The 25,663-nt window shown below is 39.3% G+C and overlaps 1 protein-coding gene across 1 annotated transcript in view; it reads right to left on the reverse strand.

Moving 5' to 3' along the window:
• CACNA1E (calcium voltage-gated channel subunit alpha1 E) overlaps positions 1-25,663 on the reverse strand; it is a gene marked incomplete at its 3' end in the record, with an annotated part of 392,449 nt that overhangs the window by 284,149 nt on the left and 82,637 nt on the right. The window contains exons 3-4 of the mRNA XM_083358506.1: positions 23,747-23,852; positions 22,521-22,660 (exon numbers count right to left, since the gene is read on the reverse strand). Coding sequence (XP_083214632.1) covers positions 22,521-22,660; positions 23,747-23,852 — 246 coding nt within the window. The remainder of the gene's footprint in view (positions 1-22,520; positions 22,661-23,746; positions 23,853-25,663) is intronic.

A 25,663-nucleotide genomic window follows, 5' to 3' on the forward strand; every position in this document is an offset into this window, starting at 1 on the left:
CAGGTTAAATAAAGTTCCCAGGTGAAAGGCTCTGAAATACACCTATAAGCAAGTGTGTGAGTGTGTGTGTGTGTGTGTGTGTGTGTGTAATATTATATATAGAATTCATAGTCTTCTGGTTTGTAGACCAGCACCTTAACTGCTACACCAAACTGGCTTTCTATAGAAGGTGAATGGAGGAGAGGAAGATGGTGGTGAATGATGTAAAGTTTTTGGCCATGTCCTCTGGGCCTGCCTCCTTCCTGCCTCTGTACATGGTACAGCTGTTGCTTATGGTTTAATGTGATACTTCCTGTTAGGTTCAGACAGACGAATGACTCAGTGAGGTTTTAACAGTAAGTAGGTTTATTAATACACATATGTCAACTGTCAACTGTCAGAATAACTCCGGCTTATATACTCGGGCCGTTTGAACTGTATCCAATCAGCAGCCCGGAATTTCCCGCCGTTAAAACATTAACCAATAAATGCACCCAAACTTCCCGCTTCAAAGAAACCTTTTGCAATTAAGATACTGACACAACACCCCTTCCCCCCCAGTTGATGTTATTTGTTAACATAATCTCTCAAGTATTTTGGTGGCTTATGGACCCTAGATGGGTATCTATTGGGCTTGCAACTTACATCATTGTTAACAGACTGGCTGATTGATATGGGCCTAGAATTTTGGGTTACTGGCTCTACAGATTCTCTAAAGACTGATTGCTGTTGCTGGTGTGGCTGTTGTTGTTGTTGAAGTTGATCTTGCTGTTGTTGTTGTTGTACAGGTACTGTTGACCTGTCCATAGGAAACAACTCCCAATCGATTTGACTATGCTGTGAATTTGCTACAGCAAGCCTGGGTTGAGTTTCCACTTCTCCCCCACTAGCAAACGAGTCATGTTGGTTAAGCCAAGATGCAGTATCACCCCTGTGTTCAATTTGACCCCCATTGACTGACACATTTTCGGAAACCCTCTTTCTTAGTTGGTCAATATGTCTTTTGCTTACTCTATTCCCTTCCCCCTCAATGGTGTAAGACAACGGCCCCATTATGTCAGTGACTACCCCTGGAACCCATTTGTCCCCAGGACCATAGTTTCTGGCCCAAACTAGGTCTCCAATGTTGAAGGACCTGTTTGGGATGTCAGGTTCTGCACTTGAGGGTAGTCTGTCAGGATGTAACCTGTCCAGTTTAGTGGTTAGCCGTTTGCCCCACCTCATCTCCGCAGGGCTTTTCCCTGTAGCCGTGCACGGGGTTGTGTGTTGAGACAGCAAGAAGTCTGCAAGTCTTTGATGCCAGTCGCCGCGGATGATTCGCTTCAAGGCGTCTTTAGTGGTTCTCACGTTGCGTTCAGCCAAGCCGTTGGTGGAAGGGTGGAAGGGTGCTGATGTTGCATGTCTAATCGAGTTGGCCTTGAGGAAACCCTGAAATTCGGCAGAGGTGAATTGGGGCCCATTATCTGATACAATCACATCAGGTAACCCGTGAGTGGCAAAGAGGCCCCTTAAAACCTGTATTGTTCTAGTAGATGACATTGAAGTGACAGGCACAACCTCCAACCACCGGGAGAAACTGTCCACCACAACTAGGAAGGTTAGGCCTTGAAATGGCCCCGCAAAATCAATGTGAATCCTAGACCAAGGATTCCTGGCCAATTCCCACTTATGCGTGTGTGTGTGTGCTTGTTCAGGCCTAGAGCGCTGACACTGATAACACCCTGACACACACTCTTCTATAGCCTTGTCTAATCCTGGCCACCACAAATGACTCCTGGCTAACGCCTTCATTCGGACAATCCCAGGGTGACCTTCATGTAATTCAGTTATGACCGTATTCCTGTGAAGTTCAGGAATAACAACTTGGTTACCCCATAATATACAACCCAAATGGGAAGATAATTCATCTTTCCTTCTAAAATATGCAGTGTATTTAGGGTCCGGGTTTTTACTTGGCCAACCACCTAGTACCCAGGTCATAATCCTGTTGAGAATATGGTCTTTTTTAGTGGCCTCAGCTATTTCTCTAGCTGTTAAGGGGCATTCAGGTAATTCCTGTAGTGACAGAATTTGTCCTACGGGGGCAGGGTCACCATCAGTGTTAGTTAAAGGTAGTCTGCTAAGAGCATCCGCATGACCCATTTCCTTACCGGGTCTATGTTGCAAGGAAAATGAATATGCAGAGAGGAAAATTGACCACCTCAGCATCCTGGGAGACATTATTTGGGGTGTCTGTTTATCAGTGGTAAACAGTCCCAGTAAAGGTTTGTGGTCAGTGAATATGGTAAAGTTCCTACCATAAAGATAATCATGGAACTTTTTTACTCCTGCCACGATAGCTAATGATTCTCTATCAATCTGAGCATAGTTCCGTTCAGCTTTGGTAAGCGTTCTGGAATAGTATGCTATTGGATTTTGATTGCCCTGACTATCCATGTGGCTGATGACAGCTCCCACACCATAAGGTGAAGCATCACAAGCTAAATAGATCGGTTTGTTCTCAATAAAATGTGTAACTGTGGATTGGCTAGATAGAATATCTTTTAAGGTTTGAAAGCTAATTCTATGTTTTTCTTACCACTGCCATGGGGTTTTTCTATCTAATAGTCTATGCAATGGTTCAGCGATGGCAGCTTTATGTGGCAAGAATGTGTGATAGAAATTGACTAATCCCAGAAAGGCTTGTAATTCAGCCTTATTTTTTGGTTCAGGAGCCAATTTAATTGCCTTAATTTTATCAGCTGTAGGGTGGATTCCCTTTTCATCTATTCTAAACCCTAAGAACTCAGTTGATTTAACTCCAATACAGCATTTTTCCCTTTTTAATTTGAGTCCAGCCCCTCTAAATCTCCCCAGTACCTGTTCCAGACGCTCAGCTAAAATTTCTTCAGTTCTTCCAGCTATCAGAACATCATCAAAGTAAGGGCATACACCAGGTATGCCCTTTAAAGTCCTCTCCATCACCTCCTGAAAGATGCCTGGAGCTGCTGCAATACCAAATTGCAATCTGTGGACTCGGAATGCCCCCTTGTGGGTGACAATAGTTTGAGCTTCAGCAGCTTCCCTGGAAACAGTAAGTTGCAAATACGCCTGCGCCAAGTCGAGCTTGGCAAATATGGCGCCGTCCTGGATCGTGGCGAGGACCTGTTTCACCGTCGGGACCGGGTAAGCATGCTTTTTCATTCCTAAGTTCAGGGTGGCTTTGTAATCAGCACAAATCCTCACATCCCCATTAGGTTTTAGGGGTGTGACGATTGGTGTTTCCCACAAACCACCCTCGACCGGTTCTAATACGCCTTGGCCTACAAGCTTATCAAGCTCGGCCTCGATTTTTTGCTTAAGGGCGAAAGGCACCCGTCGGGCCTTAAGCCTAATGGGTTTAACCGTTGGGTCTAAATTAAAATTAATTGGGGGCCCTTTATATTTACCTAAAGACCCATCAAATACGTCTGCGAATTCATCGCAGACAGATTTGAGGGTCTTATTATTATTATTATTATTAATGGTATTTATTCCCCCGACCCAAATTCCCAGGGCTGGGAACCAATTAAGACCAATTAAACTAGTTCTATGGCCTTCTGTGACTAATAAGTCTAAGAAGCCATTAAACCCCTTATAGTTAACTTTAAGGGTGACCTTCCCTTTAATATTTATTGGGGTTTTTTGGAAATCGGCCAATTGAATTTTTGTTGGACTGAGTGTAATTTTACAGCCACTTTTAAATTCAATATATTCAAGGGTCTCATTAGAAATTATCGATACTGAGGCCCCGGAATCGACTTCCATTTTGCAAGGGATTTCTTGCAGATGGACTGTGATTTTTAGTTTTGGTCTTAGGACATGGTTTATTTTTAGCTTTCCAATGTGGTTGACTCGCACCTCCTCCCCGCGGTTGGGAAAACGTGCCACAGGTCTGGGGGTCTCGTTGCCACTATGGTAGGGGGTTACCTTACCTTCAGCCCAAACGTCGATTTCATGAAGACGATTGTCGCGAGGGCGTCCCCGGCAAATGGCCTGAATGTGGCCAGTCTTTCCGCACATTCTGCATTTAGCAGAGCGGAATCTACATGTTGCCCTGGGGTGGTTGCCCCCGCAGCTTCCACATCTGGTGTCGCTGTCGTGCGGTCTGGTCGAATTGTCTCTCGGTTGTCGTTGCGTTGCTGTTGGTTGAAATCGGCGTCCCAGTTCTGGTCCTTCGCTGCGATGAGGTCTTGCCGCCATTTTTCCAAATCTACGGGTGACTTCGGCTATGTCGGCTTCCCATTGTTGATCCGCCTCCCCGCTGTCCACACGGCTTTCTTGATTAATTTCGGCTGAAGCAGCCATGCTATTTCGGGGGGGGGGGTCACGACTTCCAGTAGACTCATAAGTTAAAAGTTCGTCAAGAACTTCTTGTAGGTCGCCGGTGGGCTTAGCGATAATACGATTTTGTAACTGTTCATCTCGCAAGCCCAGCACCACTCTATCACGAATCCTAATTTCTAGGTTATCGTATTTACACCGTAATGCTGCTTCTCTGACTGCGGCTACGAATTTCGTAATTGACTCGCCCGGTCTCTGATTGCGTTTTTCGAAAATGCGCCTCCAATAGAGTTCTGATCTTTTCGGCGTAAAATGTACTTTTAATTTGGCTAGCAAGTCAGCGTACGAAACGCTTGACACCGGCATAGGTTGACAGAGTCCAACGGCAACCCTGTACACAGGTGTGCCACTGATGGTCAATAAGGCAGCAGCCTTTTTCCGGTCGTCGGTTATGCCATTTACGAGCAAGAACCCTTCAACCTGTCCGACGTATTCCTCCCAATCCTCAGGGTAGTTTGGATCAAATTCTTTTAAAGAGCCTAGTTGCGCCATTCGGAGGTTGTTTATTCCGCCGCGGCCACTAGCGGTTGACTGTGTATTTTTAAATTTACCGCCTTACGCTCAGCTGCTTGTCGCCGATCCTTCACTAGTCCGCCGTCGATCCCACCTTCGTCGCCACTTGTTAGGTTCAGACAGATGAATGACTCAGTGAGGTTTTAACAGTAAGTAGGTTTATTAATACACATATGTCAACTGTCAACTGTCAGAATAACTCCGGCTTATATACTCGGGCCGTTTGAACTGTATCCAATCAGCAGCCCGGAATTTCCCGCCGTTAAAACATTAACCAATAAATGCACCCAAACTTCCCGCTTCAAAGAAACCTTTTGCAATTAAGATACTGACACAACACTTCCTGCTGCCATGATCTACCTTCCAAGAGGAATGAAAAACTTTGGATCAGTTTCCTCTTCCTTAATATTGGTTTAAGGGAAAGGTGGTGCTTTCATAACAAGAACAACTTACTCTGTACATAATCATTAATATAGTGGCAAGAATAATAATGGTGAAAAAGGATTGCTTACATATCTGCTGTACGACAAGGAACATGCTATTAACGCCTTTGTCAAGTTTGTTGGCATTTTTGGAACTATTATCTTTTTGAATTCCTGGGATTCAACCAGAAAAATGACTCTATTCTGGGAAATGCAAATATATTTATTGCTCAGGGATGGGAATTATCAATTGCCTAATCAACAAATACATGAGCAAGGAGCCAGAGCATCTCCACAGATGTGCAGATGCAACATCATGTGGATGATACCCAGTTATACATCTCCACTTCTGGCTTTCCAGGTGATGCTGTTTAGGTGCTGACTCAATACCTAGAGGCTGTGAGGAACTGGCTTCAACTTATACCTAGCAAGATGACGTGGCTTAGGTTATTTGGTCCCTCTGGGGCTAGTGATGTGTCAGTCTCTCAGTGTGATGGCACTTTCCAGATAGAGCTGGTATACAATTTTGAGGTCCCCCTGTCTCATGGCTCCTGTAAAAGGAGCAAGTGGCAGCCACAGCTGGTGGTGACCTTTGCACAGATTCATCTTGTGTCTCAGTTGTGTCTATTTCTGGAATAAGAAGCTTTGCTCAAAGTCACTCATACTCAGTCACTTCCCATTTGGATTACTACATAAAGATAGATTTGAAGACCATCCAGAAATTACAGTGGGCCCAGAATGCCATTCCACCAAATTAGATAGGGTGGGCATGCGCCAAATCCCTTCCCTCTCCTAGTGGGATCTGAGAAGTACACCTTTCCACAGCAGCCCTGGTTCTTCCCTCACCTGGGATTAAATGAGGCCGAAGCCCATTAATTGCGTTTGCAATTGTTGATAGATTAGGAAGCACTAGTTAGGGTGTGAGAATTTGGTTCTGGCAGTTTGGGATATTAATTGTAATATTTCCTTTGGTTTTGTTATGAGCCACCCAGAGTTGTAACAGATAAAATGAGCAGCCATACAAGTATTTTAAATAAAGACCCTGTGGTTGGGTTCATAAGTCAATTTGTTTTATCTATTGTAGTTTAGTGCCCTGTGCAAATCCAGCCTTATAAATCATACTTATGATTTAGTGTAATGACTTATTCATCAATGGTTAAAAACCATGTGATATTTATATTTAAGAAAGGAGCAGAGGACTCAGTAATCAAGTCATAATGTTTTAAATGGACAGTATGAGGAGTTTTTCTAGCTATTGAATCTACATATTCCAAATAACAGTATAAAAGAACATGGAGGAATAAAGTTATCCTATGACAAATTGTTGAAGGAAAAATACATGTGTTAAGCTTAAAGGCTGTCAAATTTATAATGCTTTACATGTTTAAGTTTCTCAGCCACTTTGTCAGATATATAAAGGCATTCTATAATTTTTTTCTGAAACCTGACCAAATGACTAGGAAGAAAAAAGCATTTCAAAATTTGTAGGGGTTTCCACCACCACCCTGCCCCATCTAACAACCCTAGAACAGGGACTCTGACTTTGAGCAGAAGGTGAAGATGAAGATGATTTTGTTGTTGTTATTTGCAAATTGCTGTATTTTGAAAGTAAAAAATACCTTAGGAAAATACTCTAACAAAATAGTAAACTTGTTAAAATTTAAAATGTAAAAATTATAGATGAAGATGAATTCTGGCAAGTCTAGTTTACTTTAACATAGTGGTCTTCAAACCTGTGGCATGCTGGCTGAGGAATTCTGGGAGTTGAAGTCCACAAGTCATAAAAGGGCCAAGTCTGAAGACCCCTGCCTTAACAAGTTATCTCATTATCACTTTTGCACCCTAAAATCCCACCTGACATCATTCTTCCCCCAAACTATGAGTAATTTCCCATTCACATTCTCCTGGCCTCCCTCCACCCCATCCTTTCAGAAGCTTTACATTCTTTGTCTTGTGCTTAGCAGGGAGTCTCACATGAAACCCAGCCTGAGACAAAGAGTTGCAAATACCAAGGAACCACCTGGGGATAGATTGATAGGGGAACTGAATTCCTGCCTGCAGAGGAAAGATCCCCCTAGAAGAGCCAGTCTGTACCAGATAGCATAGCCCTAAATTTCTGTGGATGCAGAAGTTAGTCACGAAAGAAGGTTATGATTCCAGCCAGAAATGCTGGTAGCCCAGACTCTATAGCCCAGTTTCTCTTGGATAAAATTTTGGATATTTCACTATACACCTACCACCTCTATTCTTACATTACAGCATTGGGCTTTAGATATTAGGGATAGATGGATATTCTGTGTCTGCTAAAATTTATGTATTCGTTAATTTTGTGCATTAATTTGAAAATCAAAAGGATTCTCTGTCTTAACTTCTGGGCGTGTTGCAAAAGTATCTCAGGTTACAATAAAATGTGTTAAGATAAAGTCTGTTCTCCCTTAGAAACAGGAAAGCCAGCAGTTATTTTAATTTATTACTGCTACTAATTAATCTCACTGCTGGTTTGTAAAGCCAAAAACAAAGATACCTTTTGCAGTTCTTACACTAGCAAAGATGGAAACAGCTTTTTAAATGGCTTAATATGGAAGACATAATTATCAGACTAAGCAATGTTTAGTATCTAGATGTTGCTAAATTAAGATTCATAATTTAAAATACAGCTGGTGTAGTCTAGTGGTTATAGCACCCAGACTAAAAACTAGGAGACTGAGTTTTAGTCCCGCCTTAGGCATGAAAGCCAGCTGGGTGACTTTGGACCAATCTCTCTCTCTCTCTCTCTCTCTCTCTCTCTCTCTCTCTCTCTCTCTCTCCCTCTCCCTCTCCCTCTCTCTCTCTCTCTCTCCCTCTCCCTCTCCCTCTCCCTCTCCCTCTCCCTCTCCCTCTCCCTCTCCCTCTCTCCCTCTCTCCCTCTCTCCCTCTCTCCCTCTCTCCCTCTCTCTCTCTCTGCCCAACTCACCGCACAGGATTGTTGTTGTGGGGAAAATAGGAGGAAGAAGGTATGTTGGATATGTTTGTTGCCTTGAGTTATTTGTAAAAAAATAATAAAGGCAGGATACAAATAAATAAATGGCTCTTACCTTCTTTTACCCTTGCTCATTGTGGATGGAGTTCTTGCTAAACAGCAGCATCAGATTCCTACCCTGATCTTATAGGGATGTCACCCACTGCAGTTTGTGAAGGAGCAACATCTGAAACTTTGCAACTTTTTCTGGGCCAGCAGGCACTACTCCTCAAAGAAGAGCCATGAGTTCAGGAAGCTCCCTAGACTATGCATTGGTCATAGTGAAGTCCCACCCAGAACTAAAGATGGAAAGTCTCCAGCACTAGGAGAGCCTAATAGCCAAAACCATTCAGTCTAACTAGGGTTTAGTTGAACCCTGTTGTTCCCCATCTAAACTCCTGCAGCCTGTAGGCTCCAAGGAAGAACTTCTAGGGTATCACTTGGGCAGCAGTAGTGGAGATATAACATAGAGTTTCATCAGAATACTGATAATACCTCATCCCATACCATAGAGTTCACCCAGTGGTTTTATGTAAACAATAAACAGGAGCAGAAGACAACAAAGCCCTATGGCAGCCCTCAAAGCTGGGGCCATTGCTGTACTACTTTTCCCCAACATTAACTGAAGCCAGTCCAGGAGGAAGGAAGAGAACCAGCATAGCACAGTACCACCCATTCCCAACCCCATAAGCCAATTCAGAAGGATATTCTGATCAATGGTATCAAAGACCTCTGAAAGGTCAAGAAGAGATCCTGTTCTCTTCAGAGGTCACCTACAAGCTCGATCACTGCCACTTTGGTCTCATACATAGGCCTGAATCTTCACAGAACTATTTTCTCTACAACCTTACTTAAAAAGGTTAGACAATAGTACAGAAATTGGGTCCAGTGGTGGCTTCTTGAGGAGGGGGAGAACCACTGCCTGCTTAAGAGATAATAGGACAACCCTCTCTTTCAAAGAAGAATTCATCACTGATGAAATATAATTACACATCACCTTCCCAGAGACCTTAGCCAGGAGTAAAGAATTAATATACAGATGGGCAAGCTAATAGTCATGAGGATACCATCCACTTCAGCAGGTCCAGCAGGATCAAACTCCTCCCAGATAACAAATAAACTGAGCCCTAGCTCATTCCCAGTCTGCAGCACACTCTTATTTTCTTTTGCTTTTATATGCCTTTGGACAACCAAAAGCAACTGTTTATTATATTTTTAGGTACCGTAACCTCCTTTATAAAAACTATCTCAGTGGAACTAAACAGTGTGCAAGCTTGGAACGTCTGTCCATTTTTCCATTATCATGGAACTAAATGGCTACCTCTCCCATCTACTGATGACTGGTTAGCAAAAAATAAATACAAATAAACTTTTAATTCAGCAATTCAAAGTGAAAAGTGAAAGTTTCTAGTTATTAAGATTTCTCTAACTTAATCCCTTTTCTCTTTCAGCGAGACTAATTATAGGGGTCTTTCAGAGAATCTTTATTTCCTCTCCCAAGAATGGGCCAAAGCAGATTCAAGTCATATGAGTTTCCCAAGGAAATCAATTTTATGCATATGTGAGCATGCATGTTTATTTAAAAGATTATGTAACATCAAGATAATGTTGACACTTAGTGACTACATACAAAATAAAATGCCTAGATGCCCGAACCCCTTGCAACAGTCCTTCCTCTGTGGTAGTCATGACTTTCTCTCAAAACTCCTAATGGTCTAATAGCGTTGCCAGTTCCTAAAGTTATCTACTTAGTACTACAGAGAAAAGCAGATGTGCAATATTTGATGGTGAATGTTCTCTGGGACCAAATGAATAATTGACATTTGCATTTTAGACTGTGGGAACAATCCAGAGAAAAGAAATATTTTTGGGAATATTAAAAAGGCAGAATATATTTCCCCAAAGGAATAATGGAGAAGATCTTTTTAAAAGGCAGAAACCTCTACACACACACACACACACACATACACCAGCCAGACAACTCAGCAGAAACCAGCTTTTAGAAATGAGGATGGAATAATCCATTCAGGAAGGTTGGAGCCCTCCAGCTCGAAGCTGAAGAGATCAGGAAGACAAAGACCCTTAAAATCTACATACCCCACCAAAACTCTAAAACATAATATGATTAACCACACCACCATCAGAATACCAGAAAGGCACACTCAGACTCAGGTCAAAGTTCATGACACAGGAACTCCAAACAAAAACCCAAGAAGTATAAAATCCCACTCCCTACTACATGTGCTTTTTTTTCTTCCAGAGCCATCTTTCTGTCTGGCTCTCTTATTCAATAAACTACAACCTTCTTTCTAAAGCAGTCGCCATGTTGTTTATTCCTGCTTGGACTGGACCCTGATGAAAACTTTTCCTTCAACAACATGGCACCCCAGATGGGACTCCAAACTAACCTCTCCAATGGACTGAGACTGGTAAGCTCCATATTGCTGACAGCAGACCCCTTGTATCTGTGGATGGGTTTCTCAGGCCCTGCCCATGTGGAGCAAGGGTAGTAAAGGGAGTTTTAAGTTTGAACTTGTGGGCTGCTTTAGAAAGAAATAAAGGTGAGTACCTCTAAATTTTACCTTTAAAGCCCAGGGGAATGAAAGAAATGTGTGCATGTCTGTGTGAGAGAGAGTGAGAAGACCCTTTTCCCAATCACAGTTGGATCTTGCTTCCTTTGGTCTTTCCTAACTGCAAATTGCACAACTTAAAAAAATTAGGCTTTTAAAATTATTTGGAGCTTTTAGCATTCCCAGGCTGCCTAGCATTTTCAAGCTGCAAGTCCTTAAGTCCTCTCTAACATGTTGCAAATGTTCAATTGCAGAAGTGAGATCTTTCATTTTTGTTCTCTTACCAGAATCCAGCCTCTCTTTTGTCCTCATCTGTGGTGTCCCCATTTTGTTGTGACTGGTCTTATCTGTGTCTTTAACAACTGCAGTATTAATACCTTTTCAAACTCCGTCTGCAAGCTACCCTGCCCCCCCATCTACTTCTCCATTTCTTATCCTCTATTCTCCATGCTTTTGTCTGCCTCTCCTGGGAGAATCACCAAAAAATGAGGGAGGGGATCTTTTTCTCATGTCTTTCAGCCTTGTACAGAAAACCTCCACAACCTTTGGAAGCAGAGCACACTGACCAGATGCTGCCTCAACCCATTTGAGCCAGAGAATGGTGTTTGAATCCAGCTATCCACTAGAAAGCCACCATACAACCAGAGTGGAACAGATCTTCCCATGTCCTACCATTCCCCCAGGGGCCTGTGAAAGCTGCAGAGGAAGGAAGGAGTCCTGGAGCCATTGGCCCTCACGTGAAGCCTCAGAAGACAACAGGGAAAAACTATGGGGGGAGGTTGGAAACTCATTGTAAGATTTTCTTTCTTGCCCCATTTATGTTGTAATTAAGCAGTTGAATGTATTTATGGAGAGATGACATTTGGGAATGATGGGCACAGCAAGTATTGGACACCTTGAACCTATCTACTGGTAGGAGGGAAAATTTGTCCAGAATGTTTGTATTGCCTGTTTTGTATTAGTAGCTGCATACATACACATGCACACACACCATTCAGAATCACACTGAGTCTATCCCCTTCACCAACCTTCAGTAGAGCTCCCCAGGCTGACTTTTGCTCTGTAGCACCAAAGCTTTCCATGCCCAACTTGCTGCAAATTCCAATGGGGATGGAACCAGACCCCCTCAGGCAATTTGTAATTCATATGGTCTCCCTGAGAAGGGAGAAGAAAAGAGATTGCCAAAACCCAAGCTCTTTATATCTTGCACTGGTGGACTTAGAGTGGGAGTCCTAGGGCTCACTGTGTGCAATTTAAGAAAAAACTCAATAGACTGGCTTGCACACTGGCTAACCTCTATTCGAAATCACAAACCTGGATGCACTAAACTAAGAGCTAAGGCAGGAAACAACACTTGAAAATGGGCAGCCAGTGGTTATATATTGAGGCAAAACATGGCTGTGAGGAGTTTTGGGGAATATGCAAACCTGACTGGAAGCTCAAAGTGACATGAATGAATGAATGAATGAATGAATGAATGAACCTTTATTGTCAAAGTACAACCATATATACATTGAGATTGGCTGAGCCAACATTTGAAAACAATTGGCACAGAATATTGGACACTATAAATTTCTTTTCCACCTAAAAGAACTTTTGCCCTAACTTTAGACCTTCATGATTGCAGGCATCTTTTTCTGCTGCCTCTATTCGTTTTTCCCCTTTTTTGCATTAACAGTTTAAAAGCTTGCTTATCAAGTTTCCCTGACCAGAACAATTTTAATCTTGTGCCAGTAAAAGTGTATTATCCATACTCTTGTGGCATAAAGGGGGGATTGTGGGAACAATACAGAGGAAAAAAATATTTTTGGGAATATTAAAAAGGCAGAATATATTTTCCCAAAGGAATAATGGAGAAGATCTTTTTAAAAGGCAAGAACTTCTACACACACACACACACACACACACACACACACACACACCAGCCAGACAACTCAGCAGAAACTAGCTTTTAGAAATGCAGATGTAATAATTCATTCAGGAAGGTTGGAGCCCTCCAGCTAGAAGCTGAAGAGATCAGGAAGACAAAGACCCTTAAACTCTACATACCCGACCCAAACTCTAAGACAGGACATAATAGGATTAACCCACCACCATCAAAATACCAGAAAGACTCATTCAGGCTCAGGTCAAAGTTCATGACACAGGAACAACTCGAAACAAAAGCCCAAGAAGGTATAAAAACCCATTCCCTACTACACGTGCTTTTTTTTCTTCCAGAGCCATCTTTCTGTCTGGCTCTCTTATTCAATAAACTACAACCTTCTTTCTAAAGCAGTCACCATGTTGTTTATTCCCAGCTTGGACTGGACCCTGATGAAGACTTTTCCTTCAACAATACTTTCCTTTCAATCATTTGGTGCGTTCCTATCCTTAGTCGATAAAAATACTCTCTAAGTGATGGTTAAAATCTACTAGCACAATATCTACTTATAACAGAGACAATCTTCTAATGGTAATAAAGTACTATCTTTTAATAAAGGTGGGATAAAAATTAAATAAATAAATAAATAAATAGACTTATCTTTTCCCCCACCTACCTCCTCTACTTTCCTTAAGTTTCAAAACTACATGGGGAATGTATCTGACTCCTTTCTCCTTCCAGAAAGAACAGGACTACTTTATAGCCGTTTGCATAAAAAGTGAAGTCATTGTGGCTTTGTGCTCTTCTCTTTGGTGCTCTCTTCACTTTCACTAGGCTTTATTTAAGACACAGACCCTCAATTATTTTTCCCCACATTCATATAAAGAAAAAATGCTTGGTCCATTCCCGATTTTCCAAAGGCCTCTAATTCCCAAGACTGAAAGGTCTTGATCCTCCTTTATGTATCTTGGCATGGCACTCTCCATCATAGCTTCATCTGGGCTTCCTTTAAAGCTCCACTCACAGGCACCCAAATTGTTTTTTGTTTTGTTTTTTTGCTGTGTCATTTAGCTAGAATTGTCCTTATTATGTCTCCTATTCACCTACGTTTTGCATTTCCTTGCTTTCTTTTCATCTTGGGAGAGCTATGATAAAAAAGAGTAAACTGGTTTCTTGCAGCAGGAAACAAGTCAAGCTAACACAGATTTGCTTTGATCACTACAAACCACTTGAGAGCTTAGGTTACAGTTTTTATAGCACAATTCAGAGATTTCATTTCTAAGCTAAAATGTAAATTGGGAACTTCTCATTTTCAGTGCTGCATAGCTTCTTCCTCCATTAAGGGGCTATACTTTCCACTCTAATGGTGCCACTAAGATAATTTTCCTCTCATTTTTCCCATGCTAAGAAGTCAAAAATGCTAGTTAGAATTAATTGCAAGATAGTATCTTATTTCTCATAGATGGTGAATGACAATATTGTATGCGTGTTTAATAAGCAACTTTCTAATGTTGATCATTATGCTGATTAGGAATTAATGTTTTTTCTGTACTTGATTTCACTTAGTGATTACTATTGATTCCTGTTTCAGTGTTTGACCAGTTTTGAGTTGCAAATCAAATTACAGGTTTTTTGTCATAACTGCAAGAAAAAAAAATCCTTTCCCCCTATCTTTTTATAAGCTGTGTGTCAGAACCCATATCTAAGGGGTCCCTTCTTCCCCCTCCTAACCCAATCCTTTCTTTTCCCCTTTCATCCTAACCCAAACCTCACTCTCTTCTCTTCCTGGGTTCTGCCATACTCCTGGAAGGGAGGGGGGAGTGCTAGTGGGTTATTGCCCTGACTTCCTCTATCACTACTGTCAACGCTGCTAACCTCGGATGTTCTTGCTTTGACAATATATGAAGATGCAGCCATTTTCTCTTTAATTTTCTCTGTGTATTACTTTTAGAGTTAGAATTAGATGATGCTGGGGGGAGGAAAACTGTGTATGGGGATTAGTTAGACATAATAACATAGCAGTAGAGCATTTTTCAAGGCTGTTTGAAATAAGAGATTATAAGAGATGGCGGGTTGGAGAACTGGTAGAAAGGTCTGCCTTTCAAACTAATTGGAGAATGTTATTTATGACTGTTAATTATAGGAGGGAACTGTGCTATGATTCTATATGCTTAGGGGAGGGGAATTCAGATTTCGGCTTCGACCATGTATGTGCTGATGCTATGCTACTCGAATAAAGACTCTTTAAGGTAAACAGTGCCTCGAAGTTCTTTAAAGAGTTCATCTGTCAGAATCCTGACAGCTACAATGTAACACTTTGCTGTTTCTGTATATTTTTTCTGTGAACTTTCTCTCCTCTTGTTGTCAGCTAGTAAAGGGGGGGGGGGAAGAAGAAAGGAATGCAACCTCCAGCAACTGGTTTATCTCCGCGCTCACAAGGAAAGGTGCGAAAAGCCACCAAAATATCACTGCAACCAGAGACGACCTTATGTTATCTCCTTTTTCCCACAAGAAACTTAACACCTGGGGATTGGCCCATTTGAACTTACTGGATGAACTATGGGGTGGGGATTTGCTTGGGACACTTTAAGCTAAGTGGGAAATCCTCAGATCCTGTCTATTATGCCTGCTATCAACTTCTCCTAATAAAAGATCCTTTTGGAAGAAACTGCTTCCACAATTACTGCTTTCTTGGGATGAGGTATTGAAGTTGGCCCTGACACTGTGTTTGTCACACACAACTGAAGACTTCCAAACAGCCATTTAGATGTTTCTCATAAGCAATCTGAGTTAAATATACTTACTGAAAACTACCTAGTGGACTTCCAAGAATTCCTCCATCTTTGGGACAATTTTCATTAATTTAATTGCTTATGAGCATTTTAGCCAAGGTCTAATATTTATTTTCAACCACAATTGGGACTGGAATTTCCATCACTAGGTGGTATGGCAATTAAGTGAGTCATGCCTGATTTTACGACCATTTTTGCTGTGGTTATTAAGTAAATAACACAGTTGCTATGTGAATCTGGCTTCCCCCACTGACTTTGGTTGTCAGAAGCCCCTGGGAAAGTAGCAAATGGTGATCATGTGGTCCCAGGATGTTGCAACTGTCACAAATACATTCCATTTGATAAGCATCCAAACTCTGATCATGTGATCCTGGAGATGCTGCAATGGTCATATATGTGAGAATTAGTCATAAGTCACTTTTCTCATAACTTCGAACAGTTGTTAAACAAATGGTCATAAGTCAAGAGCAATCTATATTATCATTTATTCACTGATCTACTTAGATGAAAGAGGGGAAAGCAATATGTACTTTATCTTCTAGTTTTTCTAATCTTTCATTTTACTTTTTTAATCTGAGTTTTCTATGAAATCTGATCTTTTTCTCAGCTGATATGTTTGGAGCTTCTCAATAGGTTGTGACCAGCGGGATTCAATTTAGGAAGGGAGAGGTAATCACTACTTCTATAGTTTTTAGGTGTGTAATTAATTCTCAGAAATATATTTATCTCAGCTTATAATATGCAATTAAATAAAAAGAATAATCCTAATAAAATGGGTTAAAATGTTTTTTAACAGTAATACACAAGGAAATTAGAAATGGATTATAAGTATTCATTTCAGTGTATTTAACACACCAAACACATTATTTCAGTGTTGTTGCAATGTATTTAAAATACTAAAATACTGAAATCTGGCTACATAACAGAAGATACTGGACAGAAGAATATTTAACAAATTTAAGAACAAAAACCAGTAACTTGATTCTGAACAAAAATGATAACTCAAGCAGCAACCCATGGAGGACTATAGGTAGCTAGTCCGGAATGCCCTCAACATTTAAATGCCAGATGTGAAGAATGCTACAGGAGGTTACTACTTGAACAACACAGGGCTTTTCCAGTGCAATGAACTTCTTTAGGCTTTTTTGTACTCTGTCTTTGAAAAATGTATCTCCTATCTGTTCACAGAGGAAAAAAAATTGCAAAGCACATTCTATTACTGGTCCGGCTATGCAAAATAAACCATGCCCATAATCTGGAAATAATCTTAATGTTATAAAAACATAAAGCCCCAATAGAAATAGTTAACTATAATTTCTGCCATACAAAACTGTTCCTTTCTATCTGCAATTATAAGGCTCTGAATTCCAAATACAAATGCTTCTTACTATTAGAGTAACACAAATCCATTGTAGACAGCACAAAACCAATCTTGGAAAGAATATACATAGCCACCTTTACTAAAACATGGGATTAGCTTGGGAAAACAAGGAAGCATGATAAAGAAACTAAAGATTGTCCTGCTTTGATTCTCTTTGGTATAAAACGGAAGGAAGGAGAAACACTGGCATGCTTTCAAAATTCTGTTTTGCCTATATCAATGAAGTACAGATCTAGTATTTCTTGTGATATCTGTTTCCTGATGTGGCCTAACTCAAAACACTGGCATCCATTAAGAATGATATTACATTAAATTAAAATGGAAATAAGGAAGAGCACATTAATCAATATACCAATCATGGTGTTATTTATTTAAAACATTTGTATAACTGCCCATCTTTCAGCCAACTCTGGGTGGCTCCCAATCAAAGATTAAGAAAAACATAAAAAATCATTTTAAAAACTGTAAAACACAACCAGATAAAAGATTGTGTTATTTTATAACAGAAATGAGAAGTTCATGTTACAATACCTGCTTCACTTTTTCCCCCTTTAAATATAATAATAATAATGTATCTTATGCTTCAAATTATAGAGTCACATCAGTTTTAAAATTAATACTGTGATTAGTGATGCCATTAAAAAAGAAGGCAGGCTTATTACAGAATCTCTCATACACACAATTCCTCTTAGGAAACCTGGATCCCAAGTTTCATGAGCTTTTGCACAGCTAAGAGAATTGCATTCAGTCTTCGAAAAGTCAGATGTAGCCCCAGAGCTATCCAGGAAAACATCAAGTAACTCTGCACTTCTACTCTAATCTAATTCAGGATCTGCTCACTTGACCCAGGCATTGGTCTCTTACAAAGTTTTGCCCTTTGATCTGAGCAATTTAACTTCCAGCTGCTAGATTTTAATGGCAGTAACTACTGGAAGTTATGATCCTGCAAATCCAGAATACACTAAGGTATAATATTATTTTTAAAAAATAATTTGTGATTGCCTTCTATAAAGATCACTGTCAATGGATGTGAAAGCATAAACAAGTAGAAAGATTGGGAAGAGTTCAAAAGATATGACAGTGATGCTTAACACAGTTGACAAATAATCAATCAATCAGAATGTATTTATGGTCCAAGACCAAACACAACTGACAACATTAATAACCAACAATCTATAAATTCTTAATCCAAATCAACTGTCAATATTATTATTTACCTGAACCAAACATTTGCTAGAGACCTAATATTTTGATTAATCCTAGTAAAATTCAATTTAGTTCTTTAATAGAATGGAACTGTGGAAAAAAGCAAATACACTTTACTATTCATTTTAATGATGCAAAAGAAAAAAATCCTTTCCCACAGATAAAAATTTCCATGCTGCTTGGAATGAAATATGCAATTCTGCACGTACAGTATATTTGCTACCTTCTCCAAGTTGATCTAGGGATGATCCTATTCCTATCAATAGATTTATTACCAAATTCCTTCCCCCTCCACTTTCTGTCATTTGTCATAATTCCAGTCAGGTGTTTAGAAGCACATAATACAAGTTTCTGCCCACCTAGCAGTTCGAAAGCACGTAAAAAATGCAAGTAGAAAAATAGGGACCACTACGGTGGGAAGGTAACAGCGTTCCGTGCGCCTTTGGCGTCTAGTCATGCCGGCCACATGACCGCGGAGACGTCCTCGGACAAGCGCTGGCTTTTCGGCTTTGAAACGGAGATGAGCACCGGCCCCTAGAGTTGGAAACAACTAGCACGCATGTGCGGGGGAACCTTTACCTTTACCTTAATACAAGTTACCTAATCTGATCTATTATGGACAATATCACAAAAAGCACTATCCCATACTTTTCCAGTTGTTGACACTAGGCCCATCTTCCCTGAAGGCAATGACAAAGTTGTTTTGCTCTTTACATTTACATTTCCAACATTCATTTGAGATACCTTTTATAGAATGTATACATTCTAGTTTTATCATTTATGGTGGACTGCGATAAAGCAAAGAAATATTGGAGTAGGTTTCATATTGCATATAGTGTTTTAATTGCCCTGTACACCGCCCAGAGTCCTTCAGGAGAGGGGCGGTATATAAACTATGGGTATCCAAATAATAAAATAAGTAATAAATATTTTAATACAGAAAATTCTTAAAGTGAAAACCAGAAAATTTTCTTCTGGGCCTAATAGAAAAAGACTTGGCGGAAAAAATTTGGAACTCTGATTTTATATATGTTGACAGCAGCAAGACTACTTAATGCACAAAAATGGAAGGATGTTTCAATTCCCACCACGGATAAATGGCTATAAATTTGATGGAATTAGCAGAGATGGCTAAATTGACTGTTCTGATAAAAGAATATAAATACTTTTGTTTCTACTTGGGAACCATTTCTGGACTTTGTGTTTGAGGTGGAAAAAAATAATACTTTGATTTTGGGTTTTACTGATTAGAGTGATTTGTTGTTACAGAAATGGGTAGTTTATACTACTATAGAAATGTAAAAAGTTGAGGTTCGATGTTAATGCCTTATTTTACTGCAACACTGGGAATCAGAAGACAAAGCCTTTTTTTCCTTTCCACACTTCTCTTTTTCCCTTCCCCTTATCTTTGTTCCCTACTATTTGTTTTGTATTTTCATATTTTATATTATAAGCTAATAAACACACAAGTTGTGTTGCTCTTGGAAGAATAAAGCAGAGGAGAAGATGGATAAAACTTCACTGATTATATAAGTAAACATTATATGTCAGCCTAGGCTATAGACAATTAGGAATACAGGTGAGATAGGAGTAATATTGGAGAGAAGAAGCACCCTGTCTCTCTCCTCTGTATCTAGTCTAGAATCCAAGCAGGCTAGCAGTGAGGGAAGCCTCTTCATCATACCCATTTGCTTCTATAGAAAGACAAGTAAGGTGTCTAAGTGATCAAACATGCTTCATGACATAGTACATGTATCTTCGACCTATTGCAATATTATTAAGAAACATAATTTTTTCATTTTGGTATAGGGATGGACACCAATGACCATAAATGCTCACTTATAAATGTTCATCTATCATAAATGCTCATCTTCCAGGCATTCCTTAGTCAGCTCCCAACAAACTAGGATGTTTTTTTCAAGGCAGTAGCCTTATTAATAAGAATGCTATATGTAAGAAACTTACATTATACTAACATATCATAGATAAATTAAAACATAAATAATCAAGTAGAGAAGCAACCTAGAAGTAAGGAGGAATTTCCTGACAGGTTAGAACAGTTAATCAGTGGAACGACTTGCTTCCAAAAGTTGTGGATACTCCATTACTGGAGGTTCTTAAAAAGAGACTGGACAACAATTTGTCTGAAAAGGTATAGGGTTTCCTGCTTGAGCAGGGGGTTGGACTAGAGAAGAACCCCAAAACCTCCAACGCTCTTATTCTGTTAAATAGTGCTTCTTGCCAATGTGCTATTTATTTTGACTGTAAGTGACTCTCCAACATTGAGGTAAAGATCTCTCATCCCTAGTTGCCTGAGATAATTTTAACTGGAATTGGGTCTTTATGAAAAACTACAGTAATTATGGTTTATCTGGAATCATATTCTGAGTTCCATTCCATTCCTAAGTTTCCCTCCTAATGCTAAAAAGCACCTCTGAATATTCTCCATATCCAATATAGAAAAACACCCCGAAGAGCAAATTGCTGTAACTTTTTGAATCAAATTCTCCTCCTAGAGAAGAATGACATAAATATTTTCTCTATTTTGCACTGGACTTTTTCAAAAAAACAAAAGAAGTCATGAGGTGTTTCCACTCCCTATCTAAGAGAAGTAGCTCTTGTATGTTTATATATTTTACACAACCATAAACATACGAGGAGATTTTATTCTCCAGAGACCAACATAAGATACCCAAAGGGTTTGTTTGTTTGTTTAGGGGAGAAGGTACCTTCAAGTCAATGTTAGCTCCTGATGATTGCCTGGACAAGTCTCTGCAGTTTTCTTGATAAGATTTTCAGAAGTGATTTTACCTTAGCCTACTTATTAGGGCTCAGAAACTTTGACTTTCCTAAGATCATCTAGCTGGTTTCATGTTAGGTAGGTGTTAGAATCTTCCAGCTAACCTGATGTCTTAACTAGGCCACTAACTCTTGATCTATCCAAAGTATATTTTCCCCAAAATACTCATAATGCTTCCTAACTTTGTCGTATGCATCATGTGCATTTGTGCCTACATGCACACACATTTATATAATTCAGAGAGAGAGAGAGAACAAGCCCATATATTAAACCTACAATAAAATGTTTTTAATTCTATGCTCCCACCTTTTCAAATCATTGGACATTTACTTGTTGCTTCACTGTCTTGAGATTTTGAGATACTTCCACATGGTTGACACAACAGTTGCTTTCTGTCCTATAAAGAGTTGGTTCCTGCCTTACCAGCTTTATGCCTTACAATAAAGCCTCTTCAGTTACCAGCACAAAATATTACTACTTTGCCACACATGGAATAAATGTCAGAGAATTGGTAATTCACAGATTAAAAGACCTCACAAGTAGAAATTTGTAGAACCTATGGAATTTTCCTTCATGCTTTAGGAACTAGAAAATTAAAATTACCATTTGAGAATAGGAACATTTTCCTTGAGTTCAGATATATTTATTTGGCATGATATAGTTGCCACCTTATTCCTTACAATGAAAGATAAATTGCCTATGGTAAGTGGCTACCCTATAGATAGAAATAATATATTTGACAATTATTTTAGATAATTTTTACTAATCAAGAAGAGAAGCAACCTGGTATAGAGTTTCCTGCCTAAGCAGGGGGTTGGACTAGAAGACCTCCAAAGTCCCTTCCAACTCTGGTATTCTATTCTATTCTATTCTATTCTATTCTATTCTATTCTATTCTATTCTATTCTATTCTATTCTATTCTATTCTATTCTATTCTATTCTATTCTATTCTATTCAGAATCATCACAATCATGTTTTGATAACATAACATTAACTATAAACATAGCTATAGATTATATACAAACACATTGCAATGTCATGTTAAATTATGTACTTGGAATTTGACTACTTTCTGGCCTACAATGTTGGTTAGAAAATTGTTCTGAGAATTGGAAAATTATTCATATTCCTCATATTAAGGATTGAATTCCAGAGATGTGTGACTTATGTGTTTTTGAAAAGGCATTTTATCTACTGAAAAAAATTGATTCAATGTGTTTTCTGTTGCATAGATTTCATGATATTTTGTAATGTCAGACAAGAATTACCTAATTTTACCCCCCTCAGGTAGATGTATGTGATATACATCAATAGCTTCACCTTTTGTTTCATTTTTGTAATTTTTCATGACCTTTTCCCCTTTTTGCACATCTAAATTTTTTTACATTCATTTCTCTACAAACAATAAGTTTGTTTTTAAAAAATCCAATTGAGGTGATTAGGCTTGAAGAATGATTAATGAAGCAGATTGTTAGAAAAATGGTTAAGTATGTTTTTCCTTCCTATTGTAAATTCTTTCACTTGAACCTGCTTTTTACTTAAAAAAAGAGATTGTTCTGGCACACATTAACACTCTGAAAATGATCTCAGCAGCTTTAAATAATGCAATGACTATGAATAAGACAAACTTACCCACTTAGGACCACAATGAAATCCATGACATTCCATCCATTTCGCAGGTATGATCCCTTGTGGAAAACGAATCCCAATGCAACTATTTTAATGCCAGCTTCAAAGCAAAAGATCCCAATAAAATAAGGTTCTGTTTTTTCCTATAATAACAGAGGAAACAAACAGACCAGAAATTGTAATTAGCAAACATCAAGGAGAAATTTTTAGAACTTCCTAATTGCAATTCCTAATTTGAATTTAGATTAACTATGTTTATTCAGTCCAATTAAATTCACTAGGATTTAATCAGGTCATAGTCTTAGACTATCTACTGAGATGATCTTGAATTTTTTCAGAATATATTCATTAAATTAAAAACCACAAATCATTAGTTCTGACTAAATCCAGACAAGATTTAACCAGTCCTATTGATTTCAGAAGAATTTTCCTTAAGTGGGATGGACATGTCAACATCCAAAGAATTCTTTTCCTTAAGCTTAGGCTCTTTGTGATTAATGAAAACATCCTTGCCTGCTAGTTCTCTCTCCCTCCCTTTCCCCCCCTCTCTCTCTCTCTCTCTCTCTCTCTGTCTCACACACACACACACACACACACACAAACAACCTGCTAAATATGTAAAGCAACAATAAAAATCAGTAGAATTTCAATTAGTTAGATCATATAGTACATTTTAATAGTGTTAAACATAATATTCTATGCCACTACATCTGGTGACAAGTGGGCATCCATCATTATCTTATCTCCCCATCCCATGCAACATTTACTTCTTAGGCTTACTAACTTGTCCATATTCAGAGTGGCTCCATGAAGAGTGTGGAAACAGGAAACAGTTTCAAATACAAATCCTCGAAATAAATCCTGGTTTCCATACCTCAATCTTTTGACTGAATTTGTTTTTATGCTTCCAGCCATTTTATAGTTTCTTGCCCTGTACAACCAGGAAAATGGCAACTTGGCCTAGACTAATTTTCAGAAGAAATAAGAGGCAAGAGTGTTCTGTGCCGCCTGGAGTTGGAATTCTGAAGTTACAACAAACTTCTGCAGCCTTTGCTAAAAGACTAGAAGACTACAGTATTCTAAATCATGATAATTCCCCAAGCTCTGAAGGTCAAGACAAAACTGAATAGCTACTGATCTATTATCCTTGAGACAGCAATTATAAAGTCAAAAAACTTCAGTACTATCTAGAAGAAAGGAAAATCAAACAAGAATCAAAGTCAACTTACTAATCTGCGAGACATAGGTGTCTTATCATCTTCAGGGAGATGCTGCTCCAAGGCCAAAACAATGCAGTTCGCAATGATGGTTGCCAGAATCATGTATTCAAAAGGAGTGCAGAATTATATTAAGGAATACAAAAAGAATAGCAGAAATAGAACCAGACTTTATATCAATTGTATCCTTCTTCAGTCGTGCTTTTTTGTTACCCCGTCTACACCACAATACTCCTTATTATCATTTAACCCAGAAAACCAAGTTGCAGTAAAGTGAACACTTTGAGAAATATATTTGGAAGATATACAAGTGATCAAGGAAATATCCAAGTACAACGATAGATATTTTTGTACACATTTGAGTGTCTTATTAACAAATCACCTTAGCATTTTATGGTGTGTGATGTTTCAAATAAAAGTGGGAAGAACCAGAGTTCTACACATCTATAAAATTCACAGGACAGTAACAAAGATAAGACAAAATAATGCCAGTGTATGTAGGCAGACTAGAAAATTTCAAAGGAAGGATGGAATAACATACAAAAAAATAAATGAGTTGCAGTAAAGCTATAGATTGGATTTCAATAAATTAATTGTCCTTGGAAAGTGTATAATTTCTTTTTGTGTTGGCCCCAGTATCTCAGTCTTGTCAGTTTCTTTAGCCAATTCAACATAAAACAGTCATCAAGTAAGCCCTGGCTGATTGCCATCCAAAGAACAACAAAACTGTAGCTGAGTTCATCCCATGCTGATGGTTCTTTTTGCATTAAACTAAATGCTCAGAATGAGCTATTGAAACGACTTATCTGTCATTGTCCATTATTGGCAGCTCCATTGTTGGTCAAGGGTGGGTGTGAGGGGGAAGCTGTCTCTTTGAAGCTTTAGAAAGCTGAGAAATAAAATTGTTGTTATTATTAATATTGTGTTGCTATAGACTTCCACTTTCCAATCAGCTGTGTAGGTGGAGATTGACTTTAAAGTGGCAATTTGAGTTGTCAAGGTTATTAAGACAAAGATGAACTAATCTCTCAAACTATTAAATTATCCATGTAGAACTGGCAGGTTTTGACCTCCCAACCCGTCCTTTTCTCATGGTTCATCTGTCTCCTTCCTCACACATTGAAGTCCAATTTTGTCTCTGCTTTTATCCCTAGCTTTCCTTTTGCAACTGAGTAGCTATAACAAATGCACACTTTCAGAAGCAAAGCTGCAGGAATCTCTTGTCCTGATTACATGAACTTTGGTCAACACTCAGTGGAATAACTAGGGACCTGACTAGAAATTATACCCACATCTACACTGAGTCAGGGGTCATCCAAGGCTAGTTGCATGACTTGGAGAGAACAAGTGAACTGGTCCTGAAATAGAGCAGATGAAACATACTCCGTTGTCGTTTAGGCACCAGTTACCAAAGGCTAGGACTGCTATTTATATGCCATGTGATCAGACTCAAGTCTTTCTATTAGTATTTACCACAGTGTGAGAGAACATTGTGAACTCCTGTTACTTCCTGCACCTGAAATGGTTTCTGACTGTAAAATGGGCCCTCAAACCTCTCAGGAAGTTAAATTCTACCCTCTTAACAAAAGCTTCCTTATTCAATTCACAGGACCTCAGAGATCTGTAAGGAAAGATACAAAAAGATATGAAGGGAAAGAAGGGCACAAAGGAGCAACTACTTCTCCAGCTGGCCTGCAGCAACTGGTAACTTTCTGATCACTGACAGCTTTGCTAAGAGAGTTCTACCTACTGGTCTGAAAAGCTTATAATTCCCATCTCTGGCACATCCCACCTCTGCAGTGATCAAAAACTCTTGTTAGGCTATTTGGGAACAATCAGGGTTGGGTGTTTGATGAAAATAATTGGAGTGTGTGTGTGGCAGAATGCTGGAAAGAGTGGCTCATCCTTGCTTTCCAACTATTGCACTAG

The sequence above is a fragment of the Vipera ursinii genome, assembly GCF_947247035.1.
Source record: "Vipera ursinii genome assembly, chromosome: 3".
Lineage (NCBI taxonomy): Eukaryota > Metazoa > Chordata > Lepidosauria > Squamata > Viperidae > Vipera > Vipera ursinii.